The sequence below is a fragment of the Mya arenaria genome, chromosome 14, assembly GCF_026914265.1.
Source record: "Mya arenaria isolate MELC-2E11 chromosome 14, ASM2691426v1".
Lineage (NCBI taxonomy): Eukaryota > Metazoa > Mollusca > Bivalvia > Myida > Myidae > Mya > Mya arenaria.
The window spans coordinates 10,809,851-10,837,580 of record NC_069135.1 but is presented as its reverse complement, the minus strand read 5'-3'; the positions used below and the strand labels follow the sequence as shown (position 1 = coordinate 10,837,580).

Below are 27,730 nucleotides of genomic sequence, written 5' to 3'. Positions count from 1 at the left end.
TTAATGTATGTTCGGTAAACATTGAGGTCATACATTCCTGAAGGTATGTTCGGTAAACTTTAAGGTTAAATATTCCTTAAGGTATGTACGGTAAACATTGAGGTTATACATTCCTGAAGATATGTTCGGTAAACATTGAGGTTAAACATTCCTTAAGGTATGTTCGGTAAACATTGGGGTTAAACATTCCTTAATGTATGTTCGGTAAACTTTGAGGTTATCCATTCTTGAAGATATGTTCGGTAAACATTGAGGTTGAACATTCCTTAAGGTATCTACGGTTAACATTGGTTAACATTGGGGTTATACATTCCTGAAGGTATTTTCGGTAAACATGGGGTTATACATTCCTAAAGATATGTTCGTTAAGCAATCATGAGAGAAGTATATCCTCCGCTGTCGTATGACTAAATTGCTGTTGCATTTTTTATCCATTTTCTTTGAACGCATACGTGTATCTCCGTTTGAATTCCACGTGGTCTTTCTAAGGTCTTCAGAAAGTTGTTACATTTCATTTCCACGTGGAAAAACTAAACGCCAAGTAAATTCAAATTTACTTTATTCCTCGAAATACCATTGTTTTACAATGTAAAATACAGATGATACATCTAGGCAGATTACATATTTTTCTTTTAAATAAAACCTCAATGCAATGTTTTCAGCTTGTTTTTTTTTTAAGAAATAGAGTTTGTAAGGTAATTTGAATATTCAAGTTCGATCATTGGTTTCATTCCGACACAACAAGAATGAGAACTCCAATTGAATGATGGTATATTGATAATTCAAAGATTTTGACGATCGGTCCTAGAGGATTGAGCAACCGCAGCAACACTGCTGTGGGTAGTCGGGGGAGTGCACACGCCGCTCTCGGCCGTACACCCAGTAGCGAAGATGCTGGTCGTCCCACGTGTACGCCACTTCCGTCACCGGCACACCGCGCAACGTCTGCCTCTATAAGGGGAAGGAAAAAAGGCGCAGTGCAGTTGCAGGATTTGCAAAATATGGACAGTATTTAAAAAAAACTCTACAGAACTGTATCTCACATAAGAGTCGGTAATATAATAGCTGAAATACAACGAGTTCCGACATTTTCACGTAATGATCACCCAGTTTCCCTACCTGGCTGAGCTTCTTCTCAGAGGGCCAGTTTGAGCGGTGGGAGCTGACAAGCCGCTGGGAGTTCTGGTTGACTTCCGGCACAGGGTACGACTGGATCGGCCACACCTACGTGGAGAGAGAGGAAAACTAAGGCATTCAAGACTTCACTTTTCTGACGCCGAACTTTTTTATTTTACAGATTTCAAACATTGTTGCAGCAAAAGGTGTTTCCGATTGATTAACATTGGGAAACAAAGTGTAGGTTTAACACCGGACATTTAACTACTGCTAAATAATTACAACTTAGTGACATTGTTTATGCAATATAAGGATACCGGCCAGTTTCCATCAAAGACCATGTATAAAATTGTTATCTTTAACGTTACCACGATCATTAGACGTATGGGTCATGAAGAAACATTTATTGAAAACTGAGCCAATGAAAAGGTGACTTGTTTAATGCAATAGCTGTTCGCAGTTATGGTAAATTGCTAAAACAAGACCGAAATTTCACTTTCAATTAATGAAGGCTGTTCGTGTAACGCCCATATATTCAGTTGTGTACATCTTGTCACATAATGACCAGCAACATTAGTATACATATATTACTGTTTTGTCACGATAAAGATCATTATCGCTAGTCTTTTGGGATACAACCTACGAATATTGTGATTTTCTGGTCATGCGATATTTTAGTCGAAAATGACTGTCTTGTCCAGAGCAATGACATTGGAAAGATGCATATTTGTTTGCTTTCAGTACTGAACATTACGACTGCTGTTGTGTCGATTATTGTTGCGTGGATGATAATATTCATTATCGAGTATTATGTCTGCTTGAAGTATGTAATGTTATTGAAATTGAGTCTTATGATGTGCCGAGTTCTGCCAAAATACCCTATCAGTAATTATGAATACGTTAGATATTCTAATATAAATGATAGGGAATTTCTCACCTACATACTATAGCCCAACCTTTATAGGGTTAGACGCTCAGAAATACTCCGTTTGTTTGCAATGTCACAGAATGTCGTAAAAGAGAACCTCATGCAATATACATTTCACTAATTTACATTTCAAAGTACACACCATTATCTAATTAGGTATTCTAGTTGTTAATGTCATTACTTACAACCTTATTAAGTTAACTAATTGAGGGTATTTCGCTATGCCGAAATTGGTTTGAAAGACCAAATAAAAAAGGTTTCAAAATGTAACTAATTATTTATTTTGATGTTCAATATTTAGAAAACATGATACAAACATCCTTATTTACTATTTGTAGGTGAAATAAGGACTTTAATAGAGTTTATGAAGTACAATTTTGTTAGACTTTTTGTCGCATTATTTCTGAAAAGTCTTTTTACAACATAACTATGTTTTTGTGTCAACTTGTACAAGGGCTAGACAATGTATTGTGGTTTTGCGGTAATTGCTTCTAAATTCTTTTTTTTTTTTGGTAACCAGTAAGTGAATTGAATTCATTAGTTCACACTATTTTTTAATAAATCTACTTTCTTATTTGATAATATAATCAGGAAACCACAAGACATTGTTGATTGGTAATCTGTAGCATTTGGACACAAAAACATATTTACATAGTCGACAGACTTCCAAAAATATGCAAAGATTTTATAGCCTAAATCTGATGAAATCTTCCTCCGTAAAGTTTGCTTAACTCCAAGAAATGTTGCAAAGGATGTATATTTTACTTTTGAACACAAAAAGGAACTATTATACGACTTGCCCGTCCTTCCACCAGAAATAAAAGCTATATTGCCAAGGTACTTGTACAACACACAACAAATACGCAATTAGTATGTATATCAGAATTGAGATGTAAGTTAATGTTAGTGGCAACCACTGACCATTGGCTGTGTATCCTCGAATAGAACGGTGCCGCCGACGGTGCGAACGAGCTCGTCGGGCATGTCGGATGTCTCCAGTATGTAATCATCCTTATGGTTCGTGCTGCACCGGAAATAAAGACTTGAGTATTTGCACAAGGGAGAAATCAATCAACTGAAGTGCACGCGCTAATGGCAGAGCGTATTATCGATGTGAACTGTATTTACATAAAGCGGATTGACAGTTAATGGAGAATGTCAAAAATGTATAGAAGAAGTATATCGGAGATGTTTACTTTTTCAACTTAAATCTTGGACGCTTATTTTTAAGAATCTTAACACAAAACCTTAAACAACGTACTATCTCACGGTGAGGAGGATGAAGCATCGCAGCATCCGGAAGCCGTCACATGTGTCGCACGTGATCCGCCCGTCTCCGCCGCACGTGTGACAACTGCCGACAAAACACGATGCCGTTAGGCAATGGGTGACAAAAATGTAAAGAGAGTGTTGTGTTAACTGCCCAAAACTATCATAGTCTAGATAGTATATATTAAATGCTAGATCGACGTCCGACATGTATTGACTATTTCTATTCTAAATTAAAGTCCATTTTATTTTATGATATCGCTTTTCTGACCGAACTCTTCCGTCACCATGGCAGTGGTGACAGGTGCGCCTGACGTGCTGTTGGCGGTGGGCGTCATACTCCATTCGCTTGCCGTCTCCCCCGCACGAGTTACAGCGGTTCCGACCACGCCCGCTGCACCGCCAACAATAGTTCCAGCCCCGGGCATCACACGCCTGGCAGGGCTGCAAGAACGTGATGTGCGGGCATGTTTACGCCATGATGTGGAATAAATGGAATATTGCAAATCAAACTTTTTTCAACTCCGTTATTTTCAATGCATTTGAAAACGCCACATACCCACTCGTACGTCCATCTCACTGTGTTCAATTCTGACTGTAGAGTCACATTATGATTTTATGGGCTAAATTAATTATAGTTCACCTAAAGCATAATAAATCATTTGGGCTATGCATGTCCAGATATTCCTAAAGTGTTATGAGACATCACAGTCTTTTGAGTGTACTCACACTGACGACAGAGGTGTGGGGAACCTCTATCTTGATGTCGTGGTCGTGGAAAGTCTGGTGGGGCTGGCAGGGGATGGACCACGGCGGCGGCGCCATTCCGTTCTGAGGTCCGTCTATCGGCCCTCCCCTGTACGGCTCATTCGCGCTGCCTGTGGAGCGACCCTCGGCAAACGTCTCCAACACGTACTAATATATACATGTACATATTTGTAGCATTTCTTTAATACACACGTGTCGTTTTTTAAAAGAAAATTGCACTAAGGTGCTGGTATTTAAATTAGCAACTATCATACATTAGGAATTAGAAGATGCTAAACAATTCTTAGGTCGTGCCTTTAATCGCACAAAGAAATAAAAGAAACACAATTGCGTAGAACAAAAATAAGGTAAAATGCTGGTAATATTTTTAAGGTGTGTAAGAAATGACGGTAATGTATACAATATGATAATTGATAAATAAGATTTGGGCGGAAAGGGTTTTCATGGGCCCGTATTCAACTAAGATCTTACTTAAAGTTTAAGCGTAGAATCTGAGTGATTTGATTGGACTGAAAGAATGATTTACCAATAAACTAAATGGAATCACTGAAACATATTAAATTGTATTGATCAAGGTAATAATTGTATTGAATACTGCTCCAGGTTAGTTTTAAGGATTTTCGGGCGTATATGAGTTTGGTCCATGTACTTCAGTTTCCCCAAACATGAAAATACCACATCACGTATTACTTAAGATCATATAACTTTATCCACAATACTTGTAAAGTAAATACCTTTTAAACTTAGTGAATTATAACTTTAGAATATATACATATGGGACAATATTATTTTACATATGTGACATCCGAAAGCATGTTTGGAAGATTTTTTCATGTATACAGTTGTTTTCTGCTGAAAAAAAATGGCCAAAAACTTTTAAGAACATTTTATTTATCTCGTATTGTCTGTACTTCACCGTGTTTTGATACTTGAAACATGTAAAGGAATTACTTCATTGTTATCCAACACTGTGAGTCAATTCGTACGTCGGATTTTGATATACTCGTATTAATGTTTTTAGAAATAGAGAGATCATTTTTTTTACTAGTCTGCATTGATTATGTGCAAATGTACAATAATATGGCATTTTTTAACACAATACTTCAACCAAACCTTGCCATTTAAATCATCGTATCTAAAGTAGCATAATGAACCGAGATGTTAACGATTTAACGATTTACTTTTATCGATTCCTGACGAGCCCTTTACATTAAAATCGACCTGTTGAGGGGTACTTTACTTGTCTATATATTTTTAATTCGTTCAAACATTATAGAACAGAAGAACAGTAGGCTGAGTACACTGTGTCCGCGACCTTCACATAAGAAGCTGACTTAAATAAGTATTAAGGAACCATGTGTGTCAAAGTTTGGTGGATCACATCAATTATGACCCAGGTCGTGATCATGGAATGCAAGTGATTATTGTTTAGTAACTAGATTGAAGATTTAACAATTTAATAAAGAATTAAAAGCAATATGTTTTGTGGCGATGTATTGCAATAGAACAGTACGTAAATGACGCGCTCAAAAGTTGGATTGGAACTCATCTTAAATGTGTGATTATCCACCGACTGAGCCAGCATGTTGAGGTGAAGTTTCATTTAAAAGGGATTTCGGATGACTCGGGGAACAAATGAATACCCAAATTTTAAAAAAGTTTTCTAAACACTCATTATTTATCATCCTTAAATTCTGATGCTCTACCTCAAAAAATGAATTTCAGGTTCAGAAGATACCCCCAATAACCTGATCAATGTCATGTAATGTTTGTTTCACGGAACCCTCATTGCAACGTCGTATCCGACCTGATACAAGACATGTTACTAGCCATAAAATATCAGTGATGCCCCACACAAATTGGCCAACAGTGTGCATAAAATGAAACCAAAGTGCCCCAAGCCGTTGATGAAAGCAGGGAAATATACTCTCAAACTGAAGAACAGAGTGAGGCAAGCGTGGTATAAGTTATTTACATCATTCTAGATGTCAGTATGGAATACACAGAAGGCTAAACCAATGTTGTTAACAGTGTGGGACATAAACCCACAGCCCTCCGATATACGATATCCACGTAAAAGTTTGATGCTCTACCGACTGAGTTAGCCGGGCGATAAGCCATTGACCCAAAAAGGGAATTTTGAGACGGAGCTTCAATCAGAATAAGGATAGCATGATGTCTACTGTAGCTTATATAATCAGCAAGAATGGTGATTTTTTAAAGACACTCAACCGATGAATTATGTTTTGCGGTAGGTTTTTGTTTGTATGTAGGTTTGTGGCATTGCTTTAGTTTTATGATAGCGGGCACGTACATGCATGGCGGTGATGCCGGTGAACTTGGTTATCTTCATTTCCTTGGCTGGTTTGCTGCCATAGCAACAGTTCTCGCTCACGAACTGGATCATTGCCTGACGACAGTCCTCCTCCGTTAGGTTCGCCATACTGGGGGATAGATATAAATTTGTTGCATTGCAAATAAATTCCGTAATATATATCATTAGTCATGTAAATCTTAAAACTATTAGTAGTAAGTAGCCTTTTAAATTAATATATAGACCTTTATACAAAATCTTATTTGAATTTCGTCTTATCAGCGTTACTGAAAAGTTTTACATACTCTGTGAACGTCTGCGGTGGCGGGTCTCCCTGGGGTTGTTGGGGCATGGGCGGGGGAGGCATCGGCACTGCAACATTAAATGAAATTAATACCACGCACATTTAGTGGAACCTTTAAATTATTTTGTTTTAACCTCCAATCTATTGTTTACAGCTTGTTTTTGCAATGGGTGAGACGAAATTGTACTTCCTTCACGGACGTTTTTTTTCTGAAGAGAGCGATTGCCACAGAAAGTTAAGATTTCCCAATACGTCAGCGTTATCAGCGTTATAATAAATGGAATCTGATTTGAAATACTTTACACGACCATATACCAACAGGCATGCTGGCCTGACTGGAACATCTAGTTTGACTTACTCATGGATCCGAACTTGACGCCTTCGTAGCCTTGTATAGGCGGATAGGCTGGGTCCCCATAGGAGCCCTGGGGCGGCTGCGTCCCTTCCATATCATTCTGGGGCATGTTGGGGTTCTGAGGCGCTGGGCCGCCCATCCCAGGCTGCCATCCTGAAAGTGCGGGAAGGAAGAGCAGAGATAAGGTTTAATTAATTAATTAAAGGGGTCGGTATCGATATTAGCCTATTTTTCAATACATTTACAATACTTATCTCCTTCATAATAACTTCAAATATATATCCGTCACAATTTTTTTTGTTAAACCCAGATTCGCTTTAAAAAGTGACGAATTACGATGAACATTGCGATGGTAATATTTGTTTAAACTGTAATCGTTTTTCACTCGTATTAGTATATTTTATTTTTATTCGAGTTCTCGCATGGTAATTAGGTGGTATTTTTCTTACGTTGGGGAGCCTGGTTGGGGTCGAAGCCTCCTGAAAGAGTAAATAGTTAACAATTATGTAATTCACTATGAAGTTCTAAATATTATAGAAATACAATCTTGACCGCACCAAGAGATTGTTTCTATATACTATTTATTATGACTACGTTATGGCTACGGCTTAATACACTTACCGATACTTGTAGATCATTGATTTTGTAAAGACATTTTAATGGATCAATTGAGCTCAATACAAATGCTTTTAACAACATTCCAAATCTCAATATGTATCGTACACATGTATATACTGCAGGAGTAAATACACAAGCAAACAATTATGATGACAACTAAATCCTCGGACGATCTGAAAAAATATACAGTATAGGTATATAAAATGTGAAAATAATATTCAAATAGTGCCAGGTCTATTCAATGCAAGTCGTAGAAGTGATATTGACCCTATCATGTTTTCCTTTTAGTACCAAGATTTGACTATAAGACTTCTTTGAGATTACGTGCGCATACAAATTGGCGCGTTTTTTCTAAAACAGTATAATTAAATGATTTTTAAATCAAACTTTAGGCATAACGTAAAAAGAAAAAAAAATGTTTGTTTTAGTGTAAGATAGCATTATATTTCACCTCGTGTCGTGAACACCAAAAGTGAATATTTCACTCGTGGCTTTCTTTTGGTGCTCACTCGGTTTAATGTATTACGGTCTTACACTGAAACAAGTATTTATCCTCTATATAACTAACTGATATTTTTATAGTCTCATACAAACAATAATACGACTTTAAAATAACCCTTTGTGGTGCATGAACACTCGAAAATTCAGATATACAGAATAAAAGATGACATTATTATGTTTCTTCTTTTTCAGTTAACGCCAATAAACACTACTGTCTGTCTGAAAAATTTTTTTTTTTAAAAGTCACTATCGTCCAAGATAATAAAAGTTTGATAAGACAGACAGAAGTGTATAGTGTCGTAAACAAAATTGTTTATACTAGCGTCAACTCTAATTGGACATATTTAATATTATGGTATCAAAATACTATCAACAATATTCATCAGTCTAGAACATATATATTCTTTCTCACTAAGTATACGAGGCTATAAAATCGATCTCCGATACATGTTATAATTCATTAATTTCAATTTGGACGATTAAAAACACAAAATAAAACAATAAAATCCTTACCTGGAGGGTAGGCCGACATTTTGAAAATATTCTTAACTCCTTCACAGAAAACCTGCAATCTAAGACTGCTTAAAAGAGATTAAAATTGTCGTATTTACTTAATACCATTACAACGTTTTGAGAGAGTTTTGTATTGTTCGTAGCCACCATGTATATTGGATTGAAAGGAATTCAAGTTTAAAAGTTTATTGGCGATCGAAATACATGTTACTGCCTATGCCCATATACAAGATATACACATTTATGGCAATGACAAAACATACACACATTATTATAGGAAGTATAAAAGTGATACTATAGACATAATACACACAAAAACACGCGCACATACACCACACGCACACGCGAATCCACACACACACAACACACACACACACACACACACACACACACACACACACACACAAGCGCGCACACACGCGCACACACACACACACACGCACACACACGCGCGCACACACACACACACACGCACGCACGCACACACACAAGATTATATCTTTAAGATAATCCTAACATTTATTTGTCAGTATACTGAATGAAGTTATACAAAATACATACACAATAGAAGCTAATTAATAGAAGACCACTGAACAACTAATTTCTTAACGAAGCAACTAAAACAATTAACACCTCTTATCTGTGTTTTATAGCATGGTATACAAATGTTCTCATTTTCAACGGACATAAGTGAGGTATTCAAATTTTGACATTGTCGGCTCGGTGGCTCGTATACAAAATTGATTTCTAAGTTGTTATTTATAGGCTTACAGCATAACATAAAATGATATTCAGCTTCTACCGTATTCTATGCGCATAACTTGCAGGTTCTGTTTTCTCTAATGGTGTTGGTGTATCTACCCGTTTCTATCTCTAAACAATGAGATGAGACTAAATTTAGTCAATTCCTTTCTATGCTTATCACTCACTGACTCACTTATGCCTAGTTTAAGGAATGTTTGGCATGATTATCCCCTGCTCTGCATCTCCTGCTAATTGCACAGTTGTCACAGTAGGGGCCAATTTCCTGTGTGTTTGTTTATTGGCTCAGGGCCATTTAGGGTCCATTTCTATAATAAAACCTCCAAAACTTCACAGGAGGATACTCAGATCGGAGATCTGATAAGAGGCATTCTCATTCATCAGAGGTTCGATCGTGATCATCACTCTGGTGAACGAGAATGATAAGAGGGCACAAGGCACTAGATAAAGATCAATACACAGAGGTTGTGTACTGTACACAGATTGGGGGGGGGGGCACTTATAGAAGGCTTAAACTAGGCCTTTAATGTCAGTGAGATAATTATCAAATTCAAGGTAAGTTTTAAACAAACACTACTGATAAATATGTTTTGTTTGATTTGATAAAGCATCATGCCATGTTTGTACGTACTGGTCTTTTATTCTCTGCGTTAACATATGCAGACCATATTGACCATTTGTAGCTTATGTTCCTATATTATCCTTGTAAATAATTGTATTAAGATAATTCATATATGGTACCCATAGTGGTCAACGTTTCCTCAAATGGAGATTATGTGCGTATTTTAAAACAAAATGTAACACTTTGATTTATTGAAGCATACACTGTCCGTTTTTATTATGTTACAGTGCACGGGCAGTAATGTCAGGTGCGTCCGGGTTTCCTGGTTCATTGTTTGGGGTGAAAGACGTCCTCAATCCGGTGAGTATGTTTCAAAGAAATCTTTTAGAAACGACCTTGTGCACTGAATGAAGAGCGATTGCTTGTTTACGATGACGCTTGTTTTAAGTGAAAATTATGCTTGTTTTAAAATATCTCGTGAAAACAATACACGTTCTTACTAGGCTCACCGAGTGCACTGAATTCTGCAAAACCACGATTTAAAACCATTCTTTTTCGTGCAATTTTGCATTTTGTAAATGGTCATAGGCAATAACATGCTGGAAGAGAACGCTACAAGTGTGATGTATGCTGTCAGGAAAATGCATCATGTTGATGTACAGCAAAAACATCATCCAGACAAATGTCATGTGTGTAAAAGATGTGGAAAGTCATTCCGACTTAGCTTGATCTATATTGACGCAACAGAAATGCGGGATAGGAAAGTATTGAAGCACTATTGCATGTTTTATGAGAAGTAAGAAGCTGATCTACGTATCAGCATCTTTTATTATGTCATTGAGTAAAATGATGAGGCACATCATTTAAATTTGCTTTGTTTACATTGTTCTAGCCAAATTGCTGTGCTAGTTTTCAGCTTCGTTTTCCATGTTTAATGATTTCGTGATTGATCTGTGATTATTTTTTAAAACGTTAATATTAAGTGTCTGTCTTTTTATAACAACTCCAGCTAACTCGAGTTTTAAAAGAAACAACATCGTTTATCATGTTTAGTTTTAACATACGTACATAATAAATAATACATATTATAAAACTGAAGTGATATATATTACTATTGACGATATACTATCGATATTATGAAAACAATAATATACTAGTATGTAAGAAATAACAAGTACATTGAATGACACATGTGTATCTTGTACTATATAATTGCATGTAACTGTAACCGTTCTACATGTAGAAAGAACTTTCGTTGCCAAATCCGGTATTACATTGTTATTTTGTTTCTCTCTTATGCAGACATGGTATATTTGAGTGATCTGGTTCTGACATGTTTTGGTTAATTATAAGAAATGTTATTTATAGTTTTAATCGTACTCATTTAATACAATGGATAATGAATATTGTTTTTTTAAGATTTTTCGAATAAAGTGAAGCAACTCTTTCAATTTAAAAAGCTGATTTTGATTGATTTGATTCCCCTTTACAGCACAACGGATTATCAATTTATTTTTAGTTAGAAATAATAATTTTAAAAGCGATCGGGATTTACATACTGCATACCACCAAGTGAAGGGTGATTAACTGTGTTTAAAATTGAATGTTTTTCTGCCATGAATCAAAATATTTTGTGAATATGTACTTTGCAAAAAAATACATTAAAAAGTTTTAAATTTATTTCGATTAGCTGAAGTGGCAGAAGCATCTACCATGGCCGCTCGTTTAAGATAGATTCATTCCAACCCTCTCGCAGGGCGTTTTGCGGAAAATATTAGTACATTTCACCTTCGAAATATTGGACACGAGGGCGCGTCGGTAAGCCAGTAACGAGGCTTGCCAAGATACGTCGTTGCTATAGTATTTTGAATGCTTAACATTATAATGTGGTTGTTTGCTTCAATTTATTCACGTTTATTTCAAAGAGTTCAGTTCATAGCAAGATGCTTAATCTCAGCAGTTTAGTATTGGCGAATAAATGCCCGCTTTGGCCACAACCATCATAATATATACACAATTGGCCTCATCAAAATCAACAATTAAACACATTAATAACTGACAAGTATTAGTTTAAGCTAGACAAGATACATATATATATAACATTGATAAAGGAATACATTACACCAAATCAAGAAGCAGATAGCAAGAGTATGTTTTGTCATAGCATTAAATACAAATTTTGAAAGATTCCTAACAATACAATTAGTCAGTTATTTCTACACATAATGGATACAAAATACAAATTTGTTCATACATTTGTAGTGTTAAAAGATTGGTTGTTTTTAGTTCTCAGGACAAATGTGAAAGTATTACATATTTGTAAACAGTTGAACGGATGAAACATTTATGGAATAGGTTTATCTTGAACGTGGCTATATTGGAAAATAAACATTCATATAAAGGGTAATTGTTGGTTTCATTCTAAGAAAGCAATTTGTTGCACAGAGTAAGCAGCAACAACTACATTTGAACAGAGTGAAATATTTACTTTTGGGTGTTTCGATAAACCACCGAAAGCATGCAATAAGAAGTAATATTCCTACTGCGCATTGTAAACAATATTTACACATTATATTTTACTTTTCGTTTCACTATGTAGCAATGCATTTCACGAAGACATAGTTCACAAACGTTGGATCATGATATCGAATATCTACAACTTGTCAAGATCCAGTGATTCTTCAACTTGAATGCAAATACAGCGAGCACCATTCGTCATCTTGTGGCGCTCCAGACCGGGCTCTGGGTGAAACAGGCGGGACATGTCAGATTCCAAAAAATCATCAAATAGACGAACGGCGTAGTCCTGGTGAGTAAGTATCGGATTTATTAAAATTCATGAAAATATGCTACAGCCATAATTGATGAAAGAAAAAAATAGTACGTACAACGAGTGAATACTAAGCGAATGTACATATAAACATACTTTATATTATGACAAACTTACTTTCAATGTTTCATCCTCGACCTTCAATCTTTGCATCGTCTCTTTCCTTTCACATCGTCGAAGAAAATATGCCTAGAATTAAAAGTCGGGTGTACGGTGGCGTAGAAGTGACAAACCAAACGTGTTATTTCTTATCCCTTTAAAACGACTAGCGTATCTCGTATGACATATTTAACTCTTTAAAGCGACTCATTAGCTGGTGTAAATGACTTATGTATCTCGTCAAAACTACTTAATATCTCTTTTAAACGACTAACGTATCTCGCTTACGACTTAGTAACTCGTTAAAACGACATAAATAAGGTATCTCGTTAAAACGAATTCCGTTTCTCGCTCGTTAAAACAGCATAATGACTTATTTGGATTAGCGAGAGGGGATCGTTATAATGAGATTCTGAATGGCTAATTATGCCATTTTAAAAAGATACTTCAGTCGTTTAAACGAGATACTTAATTGTTTTAACGAGATACTTAATCGTTTAAACGAGATACGTGAGTCGTTGTAACGAGTTTCTAAGTCGTTGTAACGAGATATGTGAAGTCGTTTTAATGAGATACGTGAAGTTGTTTTAACGAGATACATGAAATCGTATTAACGAGATACGTTTATGACGTTAAAACGAGCTACATGTAAGTCGTTTTAAAGAGATACGTGTATGTCGTATTAATGAGATAAGTGAAGTCGTGTTAACGAGATACGCGTTAGACGTTCAAACGAAATACATGTTAGACGTTAAAACGAGATACATGAAGTAGTGTTAACGAGATACGTGTAAGTCATTTAAAAGAGATACGTGTAAGACGTTAAAACGAGATACGTGTAAGTCTTTTAACGAGATACATGTATATGTTACCAAGTCGTTAAACAACAAGCGATGTTTGTCAAACATTATGCCCCCACCCCAGTCACGAGTATTTGGACAATTTAATGAAATATGCATGGACCGAAATAAAAGCTGATTTGTCATTGACATTGGATGCCTTTGAGGCAGTTTTTAAGATTATGATCATTCAAAGTGTGAGGACAGTAAGTACAGTTTTTAATCATGTTCAGTTGGTGACTAATATTTGCAGACAAAAATGTATCCTCTTAGCAGCAGGGAATAAGTAAATATGACGCAATTCTAATGATGAATATGAGTTATGACCATGACCTTTGACTATATGACCTCAAAATCCATAGGGGTCATCAACTGGCCACACCCATCCTAAATGTCAAATTTGAGGGCAATGGATGCAGACATTGTCAAGTTATCACATAAACAAGCTCTTTGCGTTCAAGGTCACTGTGACCTTGACCTTTGACCCGATGAACCCTAAATCAAAATGGGTCATCTACAGGGCAGGCCCAACCCTAAAGTCAAGTTTAAGTGCTAATTGTGAACATTGGTGCAGGCACTATCGAATTATCGCTCGAACAACATTTTCGCACTCAAGGTCACCGTGACATTGACCCGATGACCTTAAAATCAACAGGGTTCAACTACTGGTCAGGCCCAGCCTCCATGTCATGATTGATGACCATAGGTTCAGAAATTGTCGAGTATGACTTCAAGGACACTGTGACCTTTGACCCAATGACCCCTAAAATCAATAATGGTCATCTACTGGTCAGGCCCAACCTCCAAGTCAAGTTTGAGGGCCATGGGTGCATGCATAGTTGAGTTATCTCTCGAACCTTTGATCATTCAAGGTTATTCTGACCATGACCTTTGGTCTGATGACCCCCAAAATCAATAGGGGTCATCTACTTGTCAGGCCCAACCTCTAAGGCAAGTTTGAGGGCCATGGGTGAAGGCATTGTTGAGTTATCTCGGGCAACCTTTTATAATTCAAGGTCACAGTGATCTTGACCTTTGACCCAATGACACATAAAATAAATAGGGGTCATCTACTGGTCAGGCCAAGCCTCCATGTCAAGTTTTATAATCATAAGTCCGGGCATTATTGAGATATTACCGGAAAAAGCTTTGTTAACTTTTTCTCATTAAAGGTCACTGTGACCTTGACTTTTGACCTGATGACCCCCAAAATCAATAGGGGCCATCTACTGGTCATGCCCAACCTTCATGTTAAGTTCATGTTAAGTTTAATGACTATAGGTCCAGGAATTGTCGAGTTTGCCTTCAAGGTCACTGTGACCTTGGCCTTTAACCCGATGACTGCTAAAATAAATAAGGATCATCTCCTGGTCAGGCCCAACCTCCAAATCAAGTTTGAGGGCCATGGGTGCAGGCATTGTCAAGTTATCACTCGGACAAACTTTTATCATTGGAGTGGGGATATATATATTCTAGTAATTTACTCACCATACAAGGATTGAAGTTGTACCGCATTATTCTTAAAGCGTCCCTCTGTCAGAAATGTCAAGGTTAAATATACAGTAATTAACGCTGTATCAAGCATAAAAATAAACGGTAAATATAAGGAAAATCGATTTAAATCTGAAAGTATGCTTGATGCTAGCTGAACATATCATAACTTACACAATTATTAAATGCATTTAAAATTCCATTTTACTAATACATTGAACTGACTGTCTAGCTACTAATATATAACTATTGAAACCTTATACGTTAAGAGGAAGAAAAGGATACATCGAGGTCATAGAAGATAAGGAGCTTTCGTTTTCTTGCTCTTTTATTTATCAGCCATAAGTCGTCTATCAATTTTCTCCATGCCTGCAATAAGAACTAGCTATGACCAATTGTAAAATACGTCCAAAATTACTCCTTAATATGATGCACTTTTTAACTATCAGTAATATGCAATATTATATTTACAAAATGCATTAGCAAGCGTAAAAGGCAGAAAGACTTACCTTTATTCGCAAACCCTTCATTAGCTGAAAGCACGACAGGCAATCCGCGCAACAGCATGCTAGAGGTACAATGGATGTCATTAATATCCAAAATGCACAGCCTAAAAACGCATCTGTAGAATGGTCAGATGAATGTTGTGTTCCGCGAGCCGCCGCCACTGTAGTAAAGATGGAACCGACAAACATCGACAGGAGCGACATTAAGATGTAAACAATAAATGTTATAAACTTGAATCTTTTAAAAACGTGCCGGTATCGAACAAAGGCCGATTTAGTCACAAGCTCTTCCAATGTGTCCAAGTTTTGTGTGCTCAACTGGAAATAAAGTATTATAATGATATGCTTACGTTTAGGATAATCGGTTATTCAGAAAAATATCGAAACTAAACACACTGTCTATGTTTGTTTCATAGTAAAACTCACATTTTAAGAATACAAACGGTTTAAAAAAATATCCTAAAGTTCCTTATCTATTGACTTATTCTAGTCAAGTATGGAAACATTGAACTATTTTGAATGTTTTTAAGTTATGTCATAATTTCTTAGTGTACAAAGGGCCATAAATATGACAATATTTAAGCATAAGTTACATAACTTGTCACAATAGAAGGTATACAATGTAATTACTTTGAGCAAGTTAAGAAAGTTTCAAATAAAAATCTTAAACACTTTTAAGGCATTTACACAACCATAGAATTTTTCATAATTTCTGAGTATACAATGGGCCATAAATCAGAAAATATTTAAGCATTAGATACATAACTTGTCACAAAAGAGCGTATTGATACTGTAAGGTTGTTATGTATGGATTCGAAATCTTGAACGAGATGACGAGAGTGAACAATTCTGTGACCAAGAGTTACCTGATGATGACACAATATATATCGAGCTAGATGAAGAAATTACAATACAAGAGGTAACTGATGCGATCAGAAACCATTATAGATGCAAAGCTGGATCAACGGATGAGCTTATTAATGAATATTTTATTGAATCTCGGGATATAATGGCGGGACATATGACAGACCTATTTAATCTCATTTTCTCCTTCCTGTCTTCAAAAAGGGCGACGACGCGGTGACGAACGACTACAGGGGAATAACTCTTATGAGCTGTTTAGCAAAAATATATTCCTCATTAATAAATAAACGACTGACTAGTTGGTGTGAGAAATACAACAAAGTAAAGGATGCACAGTTCGGTTTCCGTAAGGATTTTTCAACAACTGACGCCATATTCTGTTTAAAATCCTTAATTGATACGAGGCTTAATAACGGACTTCGTCTGTATTGCGCATGCGTGGACATGAAGAAATGTTTTGACAGCGTGGACAGAAATGCTCTGTGGTTAATGATGTCTAAAATAGGAATAAATAGTAAAATGCTTAGAACTGTGAGATATATGTATGCTTTTGTTAGATCTAAAGTTAAACATTGCAATCAATATTCAGATTTTATCGAAATATCGGTCGGTTTAAAGCAAGGTGATATTTGTTCTCCTCTTTTCTGGCCCATCTGTATAGAAGACCTGGAACTATATTTACAGTCAAACATTGATAGTGAAATTACAATTGAGGAAATCAGTCTTATTTTAATGTTGTATGCTGACGATATGGTGATTCTAGCCGAAACAGTAAAAGACATGCAGCGCAGCTTGGACAATCTTAAGGCATACTGTGATAGATGGGGACTAAGAGTAAATGTTGATAAAACAAATATTATTGTGTTTAGACGTCGCGGTCGTTTACGAAATGATGAACACTGGATGTATGGTGTCACGTCTCTAGAGATTGTAGACAACGTTAATTATTTAGGAACGATTTTTAACTGTTATGGGTCATTCAATTCAAATATACATCTATTGTGTGGAAAGGCCTTAAAGACATTAAACGTGCTGTTGTTCAATTTAAAAGAGTTTAGTTTTACAGCGAAGACAAAATGCCAACTGTTAGATGCGTTTGTAGTGTCTATACTCAACTATTCATCAGAAGTCTGGGGCTTTACAAAATCCAAAGAAATTGAGCGTATACATTTGCGTTTCTGTAAACAAATTTTAGGTGTTATAGAATTGTCTGCAAGTAGTGCTGCTATCTATGGTGAACTGGGAAGACGCCCGCTATTCATAAATATATATTATAGAATAATAAAGTACTGGTTTAAGTTGCTGTGTTCAGAGAATTGCATAATGAAAAAATTATATGTATGTTCCTTGAATGATTTACTGAATAACAAAAATAACTGGTTGTCAAATGTGAAAAACTTGTTGAATATACATGGTTTTGGTGAGGTGTGGGAACAGCCATATTTAGTTGATAAGGATATATTTTCACTAAGCTTTAAACAAATATTATATGATTGTTATATGCATACTGGAGAGATGATATAATGAAAAATTCAGTATTAAATGTGTATAAGGAAATTAAGGTTAGCTTTGAATACGAAATTTATCTTAATAGTAATATTCCCCACTATTTGTTAAAATTATTTACACAAATGAGAATTTCATGTCACAGTTTAAGAATTGAAACTGGGCTATATGGAAGAAATCGCATTGACAGAAATCTAAGATACTGTGAACTCAATGATGTGTTGTTGTTGTTTCGTTGATATTGCCTTTTCTGTATGTTTCATAAAAATAAGACTTAAAACTATGCTATATGCTTATAAATTGAATATATGTTATCATTGATACAAGTATAATAATTTCTTTGATAATTTGTTTTGATGCATGTTCTCCTTAGTAATAGTATATATTTGACATGTTTGTAATGTATTCTAAATGTAATACTATTCTAGTATTTTATATTGACTATTGTTTATATGTTTGATCATGTTGATGGATGATGAACTGTATGTTTAAATCCAAATAAACTATTCTATTATATTATATTCTTGAACGGCTAAGATAAGTTATTAACATAAAAAACATCCGTAAAAATGTGGACAGACAGATAGACAGACGGACGGACGGACGGACGACGGATCACCTTAAACCCGTTCCTCCAAATCTCTTGTCTGTCGTGGTAGTCGAATACCAGCCCGTATCTTGTAAAGCTCAGACAACCGGCAAAAGGCATCAGCTTAAAGAGCAAAGACTGGCCGTTGTTGGCTGAAATTTTACGCATTTGTATTATTCATGGCGAAAGTTCTAGATATGCCAATCATAATGGAAATGTTAAATAATTATTAATAAGAAGATCATTAAGTCACCAAAGACGAGTTTCCTTAACATAACAAAATTATCACTCTTTAATCAAAATATTCACTTTTAATTTATTTTGGGCGGATAATTTCATAGATTTTGGTTCAAATAAAAGTATATTAGCATTCACTTGCCGGGTTTTAATTTTTAAAATGTCACAAAAATGACATCACCACGTTACATTGCTCACGCGATCTTCCAATTAACACAATTTAAGATTCATTTTTCTTCACGTTAAGTAGAAAAGAAACAGAAATGTGTTAAATTACGGTGTGAGATAAATAAATCTATTTCACTCGTGACCAATATTGCTGTAATCACTTTGCAAGTAATTATCTAATTAAAAAACAGCTGAAATACAACAAATAAAACTCACTGTTTTTCAGCTCGAAACTCGTGTCTGAAATAGATTCATATCAATTTGCTATATTTAGTTTATTGATTTGTGTATATAACCAATCGTATGTAAACGGCTATTGTTACAGTGGTGAAGATCAAAGAATTCTAAACTTAAATAATAATATATAGCGTTTTAATTGTTAAGGTTTCAATTTTAGATTACAAATAGGTGTTTTGAGGGTTCATTTTCCTGTCAAACGAGGGGGGGGGGGCGGGCCCTTGCCCCCGCCCTCTCTAGACCCGCCACTGTTATATGTTAACATATTACGATCGCTAGAACGATACTAATATAAGTATATGATAAAACACAAACATTGATAATTTCAAGATTTTCTGACATTGTTTAAATGCAGTAATTCATAGTTATTTTATGCTAGATAGTTGGTAGGAGTGACCCCTTTGATAAATCTGAAGAAAAATACATGTTTTAGGTTAAATGTCACAAAAGCAAGAGTTCATTCTCATCAAATCACTGTGGACGTGCTACATATATTCTATTTTAAATAACCCGTGTATTTGTTTATATTTACGAATAAAGCAATCCATTAGGCCTTTTATATTAACAGAGCAATTCTTATTAACATTCTGACTGACAGCGAAACATGTTCGATATGAAATAAAAACTAAGTGAATTAATAATTTCACAATAAAAATCAATCAATTTATTACACAATACACTTTTAATAAGGATTACCTGTTTTCAATAAGGCATCGAGGATCTTATGGTGCATATCATTTACATCATCGTTTTCTGCATCGATCCAGGTGATGTGTTTCATCGCATCCGGTACCTGACATGGCTCGATTTTTATAGGGATAATAGAGTAACCCTCGCTTATTCGGATGTGCAGTGCCTCGTTAAGTTCATGAACAGCATATGGACTGTTTACAAAGTCTTCGGATAGAACAACAAGCATATGTAGGCTTCGACTGATAGTGTACATCATGTTATCCAATATGGAACTCCCTGGTGTAAAATCACGCTCATGGTAACAACACTGCAATCCTGCCCTCTCAAGGTTAGCAACGATTGTGTGCACATCATGTAAATTCTCCCGAATATAACAGACAAACAAATGAAAATCCTTATCCGGTGGAAGATCGGGTATATGAGACAAAGTAGATTCCATCGTAAACAAATACTGACGTGGAAGCAAGGGAGATAAGAATATAATTTATTAGCTTTGGAATTTCCACTTTCGTTTTCAAAAGCCAATAAGTATGTTTGAACGATACTGAATGAATTAATTAGATTTTTGGTTTACACGTATGTGATTTAAATGAAACTGGGATTTGAACAACTTTGGCGAAGCCAGATAATCGGAAATTTCACCATTGGACTTTTTACAATTTTACTTCAGGTAATACGTGAACATGCTTGTTTAGAGAAATACACCTTGTTTTAAAGTGTGATAATATATCCTTATAACTGATCATCTAGACGCAAACGTATTTTTAATTGGTTTAGTGGAATAGGCGCCTGTCTCTCACCTATAAAGTTGGTTAGATCCCTACTTGGACGAGAGGTATTCTAGTGGTAGAGTTGTAGCGTCTCAGCCATCTACCCCTCGACCCATCAGATGATGATCCCCGCAAGGCAAGAGGGGTCCAGTGATATAGGTGTCTTTTCTCATTCATGAGGTGCCCTCGATCCTTACCTGGGTGAGTGTGGTATTATGGTAAAGACACATGCTAATCACCCATGTGGTTGGTTCGATCCTCACCAAGGTGAAATGGTGTAGTGGTATAGGTGTCTCATTAACGTGTTTGCAATCGTGTTATGGCAGTACTCGAATATTTAACATTATCCAACGGACCTCGATCGTCAAATATTCTAATGTGCCTATCATTATTAGGAAGAAAAACAAACCTTCAGAATAGTATACCAGGGAATTTATTTAGATAAATATACTGTGTGTGTGGCGGTGGGGGGGGGGGGGGGGTCAAAACAGTTCATAAGTGAACGGAGTTTTAAGTGAGGGACATGTCCAGCAGGGAACAACATGGCGGATGTTGTTTTTTTCGAAGGGTATTTTGAGCTGTAGGTTTTTATCACAGTTATCGTGATATAAATACGCCTACTCGAAGTTTTTTGGATATTTAAGTTAATAGATTGGCTGTTTACAAATTGAAAATAGAAGGTTACTTAAAACTGTGTTTTTAGTCTAAAAATACCGTTGTTTTTACTTTCAGATACCAAGAGTCATATCCTGCATTGATGGGGGGTCGTGCCCACCTGATAAACCGTTTTGTTCTGCTGTTGGATGCTCATCTACCTGCCCGGAGCCTTATTTCTTGAACGGCTCTAACTGCGTGTTATCATGTGGTAACCTCTTAGTTAATGAACGACAGTGTGTGTCGTCTTGTCCAGATGGTCACTTTGAAAGAGAATCGTTAACTGTAGCCGGTGGTCGTCCTTACATAAAAAAGCAATGTGTTGAATTCTGCAACGAAGATGAGTACATCTTTAACACTTCATGCGTTAAGACATGTCCGTTAAGTTCACCATACATAGGGTCCGGGCAAGCTCCAGTGTACACAAAGACATATCATGGAACACGTGTGTCAACAAATGTGTGTGGAACAGCATGCTCTTTAAATGAACCGTTGAAAGAAAATTATACTGTTTTTGGCATCAATTATACGAGATGCATTTTAAGCTGCAAAACTATCATAGATGGAGACTTTTGTGTGTCTGAATGTCATTCAAAAAGGCCTGTGTTTGAAGGAAGATGTGTCACAAAATGTCCTTTGTCACACCCGCTGCTAAACTCAAAATATCAGTGTGTGCCTACTTGCACATCGTCGCTCGTTCTTCAGAAACAGGAGTGTTTATGTCCGCCACATTTACCTGTTGTATATGATGGACAATGTTCAGCTAGTTGTAATAATTTATTTATGTACCCTCGTACTGATGTGTCACTTTGTGTTGATAGTTGCAAAGACACCGATTTTACCTTAGATCGGGTATGCGTTGAATTGTGTCCAAGAAACATGTCGTTATATGTGAAGTCATGTGTCCCGAAGTGCCCTGTTGAATTACCATACTGGTGTGAGACTGATAAAGGGCAGGAGTGCTCTTTAAACTCAGGAAACATCAGTGGGGGTCATTTTGTTTGTACAAACAAGTGTCCACCTGGTATGTATGTTGTAAATAATGTCTGTGCATCACAGTGTCCACAGTTTTCGAGCAATGGAGAATGCGTTATGTCTTGTTCTACTGACAGACCATATGTTTTTAAAAACGTCACATGTTTAAACAAGTACTTATTCACGTTATATAGTGGTACTTATTGTATGCGCATGTCTAAAATTATAACTGACCTTACATGTGTTGCCAAATGTCCGGCTGGATATCAGATATACAGTAATGAGTGTGTTCTGTCGTGCAATGCTCAATTGGTAGCGTTTAATAACTCATGCGTATCAGCATGTCCAGAGGGAATGTTTGTCGAGGAAACCTCAGCAACACAAATATCTTGGCAAGACAATAAATTTCCAATTTCGGCCAATTATAAAAAGTTCGATGTTATAGGGATCAAAGAGCACATAAATGGAACGAAGTGTGTTGCAAAATGCGACAAATTCGTGTTTAACGGTAAATGCATCGATACTTGTCCAGACTCTTTTCCGTTTGAGAAAAACGGGAGTTGCGATAACTATACTTGCGGATCATTCTACTACGAAAGTAAAACAAACAAAGCGCACCTTCACTGTGTACCTCGTTGTAACAACGGTGACGTGTCAATTGGATATCAATGTTTTCAGGCATGTCCTGAAAGCGCGTATCAATATGGTGATACATGCGTCATGTCCTGTCCGCCAGAAGCACCTTTTATCGAGGTGAACATTACATCGGAATGTAGAGGGGAATCATGGTGCAGGCCTGGTTTAAGGCAGAAAAGTTGTAGAAAGTTCTGCTCAAAAACAGTGTTGAATATTACTAGCATAGCGAGTTGTGTTGACGTTTGCCCGCCACCATTGTTGGAATACAACAAGAGATGTGTTCAAAACTGTCCGGTGGAAGCTCCATTCATAAACAATACTTTTGTAGTTATTCAGCAGTGGCAATACGGCTCGGTATGGAAAGTAAAAAATGTTACAAAAACGTTCAATGAATGTGTCTTTTCGTGTGATGTAAGGGGAAAACCACTGGATAAAAGCAAGTCTTTTTGCACCAGCGAGTGTCCATCGAATTTGCCTTTTATTATTTCAAACGTATGTTCTTCAGGTTGTAATGAAGCGATGCTGAGAAATAATGAGTCTTTTGGGATAGAATGTGTACATGAATGCCCGAAAGGAAAGGTGAACGTAAATAATCATTGTTTAGACCCAGCGAGTTGCGGTGACGAGAATGCGTATGAATATGATGGCAGATGTGTAACTTCGTGCCCAAAGGAAAGGCCTTTTGGTATGAACGGAGTAAATAGAAGCTGTATTGCTGATTGTGGGAAAGATCATCTTTATTCCAATGGAACGTGTATTAATAAATCCAATTGCAAAGAGTCCATGATTGTCTTTAAAGGCCAATGTCTCGAGAAATGCCCAGACGGTTATGGAAGTTTTTATAAATGCTACCACGTGATGTTCTTCGTGTTGTTTGTAATCGGAGTGTTTGGTTTGTTGACCTTTTTCATTGGACTTGGAAGACAAATCTTCAAGGAATACTTCATCGTATTGCGCATGATTGTCTCTGATTCAGTAAGATTGTTTTCATTTTTTATTGTATTAAAATACTTATCAGTTTTCCACTGACTTTCAAGCCGCTGGTTATATACATTATCGCAATAACCTAAACGCATTTACGAACGAATGGTAGTTTTTTACAAATTAAAATAAAATGCATCAAGTGAAGGTTTGTAAATGGGCTTAAAGCTGCACTCTCACAGATATATCGTTTTTACAACTTTTTAATTTTTTGTCTTGGAAAGAGCATTTTTTTGCGTAATTATCTGCAAACCAATGATAAAAGATTGCTGACAAAAAATCAGATCGCAGATTTGAATATTTCCGTTCGAAAATTGATGTTTTATGGCTTAAACCGTTACTAACGGTTTAAGAAAAAGCATAAAACATGAATTTTTGATCTTTAATATAAAAATCTAATTTTTTGTAAGCAGTCTTATATCACTGGTTTCCATGGATTTTCGCAAAAATTGGCTCGTTCCAAGCCAAAAAATAAAGTTGTCAAAACGGTAAATCTGTGAGAGTGCAGCTTTAACATTGATTTCATGAAAACCAACGGTTTGGTATATGAGGATTTCTTGGGATTCTCGAAAATACCAAATCTATTGCTATGAATGAACTTCCTGAGTGATGGCATATGCTAGTACCACATTCTGTCCACGTGCCTAGGAATGACAACTGTTTGGATTTCCGACGAAGTTTAACTATCGTTAACAGCATGTTGTTTTGGGGCATTGTTCATAGGTGTAACTTATTTAAAAAACGTTATTGCATTTGTGCGAAAATATATGTACCTAATCCGATGTCGCTCGATCATTAAAACTAAGCTTTAGAATTTTAGCATGTAGATTATCCAATAAAATGCCATAACCATTGCTATTACTTTATACGTTACGATTATACGTAACAGCAAATTTAATTAAAGTTTTATATTGCAAAACTGATTTCTTCTTTGGATTTTTCCATTCACAATAATTTGTAAGTGTACCTTTCAGTATATATCTTCAACGACACACATACTTTCAAAAAGCCTTGAAACTAGTGGATTGGAACTAGAGGACGACTATGACATCGGCAGCTTTGGTATTGATATTCAAGGTTTTGATGACGACGTGCCTCTTTTGGTAAGTTCTAAATTCCAGTAAATAAAGAAGAAAGTCATGAAGACATTGTCTCTTTCGCTTATATGTTTGGTAGTTTTAGGTGGTGCTACAATACATTAGTTTTCATTTGGTTGTAGTAACTTGGGGTGGCTGTAAAAGTCGCCGCGTCTTTTGTCCTCAAAGAAGTTATTTATTTTGTGGTCATTCGAGATGATAAAATATGACTTTGAGATTCATGAAATGAAATAAATCGTTTTCCATGCTCAGATACAATGATGATGTTGCATCGACTGTTGTCGAGTTAAATATACGTAACGATTTTATTATGTCCCTAGTAGCGGATCTTTATACAGTTAAACTTTATCAATTAAATTAAATGTTTGAACACGGTTTTAATATGTTACATTGTTACTTTCTATACACCAGCGACTGACGGGAATCGTTGATACGAGTGAGGCCAGCACTGAAGCCCAAACGTTAGCAGATGTCCATGCGACGGAAAGTGATGCCGATGAGACTCTCTGTATATAGTTAAAACAATTATATATTTACTAGCCTATATCATTTCACCATTTGTCTCTTGAAACTTTGTGTATTATATTATTGGGTAAGGTGAAACAAAAGAAACAGTATCGTAATTTATTTTCTGGATTTTCAATACTGTCAATAGACAGTTTAATCAACATACACCACTGTTTTCAAACTTCACTAATGTAGAACATGTACATGTATTAGTATTGTCATGTATAAACTTCAAAGCTATCTTCATGCGACGATGTAACACATTATAACACTGGATGAAACTTGAACAGAAATGACAGAAGATTAGGTTGTAGCTGAGAATAATCTACATGAAGTTCAATGGAAAAGTCTGATTATTAAATTTTTATTTTTAGAATAAAGTGTATAATAAAAATTTGAATCTATGAAAGGTCAACCCAAAAAAATGAACAATAATTACCTTTAAGTGACTATGTTGAAGACTTAATAAAATTTAAAATCCCTTATTACTAAAAATAGAAAGTAGTGGAATCTCCAAAAGGGAACCATATAGCAAGACTTATAGCTGCCCTTGCTTCAAGAGTAAACTTTACATAACTATCAGATTTTAACATTTTGGCCATTTTGTTGTTGTTGTTGTTGTTGTTGATCAATCATCCCCTTTGGTGTATTTTTGTAGAGGGTCACCCAAGAAAGCTTTCTGTGAAGTTTAATTGAATTTGGACTGGTAGTATTAGAGGAGATGGGTTTTTTAAGCAAAATAGGAAGTTGGCCATTAGTGTTGTTGTTGTTGATCAATCGTGCCCCTTGCTGTATTTTTGTAGAGGGTCACCCAAGGAATCTTCCTGTGAAGTTTCATTGAATTTGGACAGGCAGTTTCAGAAGAGAAGTTTTAAGCAATTGTTGACGGACGGACGGACAGACGCCGGCCAAAACTTATCACAATAGCTCACCAGAGCAGAGTACATAAAAATGTGTTCATACGCGCTGTCAAAAAAACGTAAACAAACATCAGAAACATTGTTTCGAAATAAATCCTGTCGGTCTCAACAAACTCAGCTCCACGATGAAACGAATGATGAAGAAGGCTGGGCTTAATCCAAACAAACGGCCCCCTGATCACAGCGCAAGAATATACCTCGTCCAGGAATTGAATCATGAATGACAACAATGTTCCTGCGAACCTGATTATGCAAATAACGGGACACAAGAACATTGCATCTTTAAACAACCATAGCCACATAAATCCAAATCAACACAAGGAAATATCCAACATCCTGTACTGCAGAGGAAATACATGCACAATGCTCAGTCTATGTACACAGTTCGCAAGCAATGTTCAAGATCACACAGTCACTGTTTCCACATGAAATCTCACTTTATCTTTTACAACATTTTTAGTGCTCCAATTCGCGGAGGTAAAACTCATTGTGCATATCCATCAAAATGATAAAAATCCATAATGTAATCCAACAGCTACAAAGCGAATTCGCACTACAGAAAGCGACTGTGACGCTGACTAACGGTCTTTTCAAACTTCAAACGCCAAATGACATGTACACACTCGCGTGATTACTAATGATGTCATGCAGTTAGGACATTGCTCTTATCATTGATTTGCTTGATTTAAATGGATTGAAATGTGTATTCTTGTTTTCTTTTAAGTGAAACTTTTGAAAATCGGTTGGTAATTAAGACATGAATTATGTTTTTTTATTGTAAATAAAATGTTTTTGTCGGACTATTTTCTTTCCTGCGGAGGCATCCTTATAACAACGCAATGTAAATTCTTCGCTCAAGGACACGAGAATGTGTATTAGAGAAACTTTGATCTAGATTTCGACCGTAATTGAGTTATAATATCAATGGAATCTCAAATTCGGGATTATTTTGGCAAAGCCTCGTTTTTATCGTTTTAAAATGAACTCGTTTAATAAATTTGTTACAAAATATACACTCATTTGAGATCATCTATTTATTTCTATTTTTTGGACTGCACATATAGTGTTATTACATCAAGTATTTGTTCAGGAAATAAGAAAATAAGATCATCTTAAACAGG

At 36.0% G+C, this 27,730-nt stretch overlaps 3 protein-coding genes across 4 annotated transcripts; 1 reads left to right on the top strand and 2 right to left on the bottom strand.

Moving 5' to 3' along the window:
* Nucleotides 1-562: 562 nt before the first annotated feature.
* LOC128217079 (protein SSUH2 homolog) lies at nt 563-11,752 on the bottom strand. The gene is made up of 11 exons (XM_052923945.1): nt 8,687-11,752; nt 7,504-7,533; nt 7,058-7,207; nt 6,701-6,767; nt 6,396-6,525; nt 4,043-4,228; nt 3,585-3,757; nt 3,306-3,398; nt 2,966-3,068; nt 1,120-1,224; nt 563-951 (listed from the first exon to the last, which is right to left on the bottom strand). Exons 1-11 carry the CDS (start codon nt 8,703-8,705, stop codon nt 805-807), a joined length of 1,203 nt encoding a protein of 400 aa, XP_052779905.1. The 5' UTR covers nt 8,706-11,752; the 3' UTR covers nt 563-804.
* A 145-nt stretch (nt 11,753-11,897) lies between these two features.
* Nucleotides 11,898-20,540, bottom strand: LOC128217078 (uncharacterized). The gene is made up of 8 exons (XM_052923944.1): nt 20,073-20,540; nt 19,356-19,379; nt 18,765-18,886; nt 15,779-16,093; nt 15,555-15,638; nt 15,267-15,311; nt 12,958-13,029; nt 11,898-12,816 (listed from the first exon to the last, which is right to left on the bottom strand). Exons 1-8 carry the CDS (start codon nt 20,506-20,508, stop codon nt 12,664-12,666), a joined length of 1,251 nt encoding a protein of 416 aa, XP_052779904.1. The 5' UTR covers nt 20,509-20,540; the 3' UTR covers nt 11,898-12,663.
* On the top strand, nt 20,258-27,401 carry LOC128217073 (proprotein convertase subtilisin/kexin type 5-like). 2 transcript variants are annotated; one of them, XM_052923929.1, is made up of 4 exons: nt 20,258-20,397; nt 21,572-24,079; nt 25,060-25,188; nt 25,594-27,401. In XM_052923929.1, the coding sequence occupies exons 1-4, from the start codon at nt 20,365-20,367 to the stop codon at nt 25,696-25,698; spliced, it is 2,775 nt and encodes a 924-aa protein (XP_052779889.1). In that variant the 5' UTR covers nt 20,258-20,364; the 3' UTR covers nt 25,699-27,401. The 2 variants fall into 2 exon arrangements, with proteins under 2 accessions (XP_052779889.1, XP_052779888.1); XM_052923928.1 differs by lacking the exon at nt 20,258-20,397 and adding an exon at nt 20,602-20,739.
* Nucleotides 27,402-27,730: the final 329 nt, after the last annotated feature.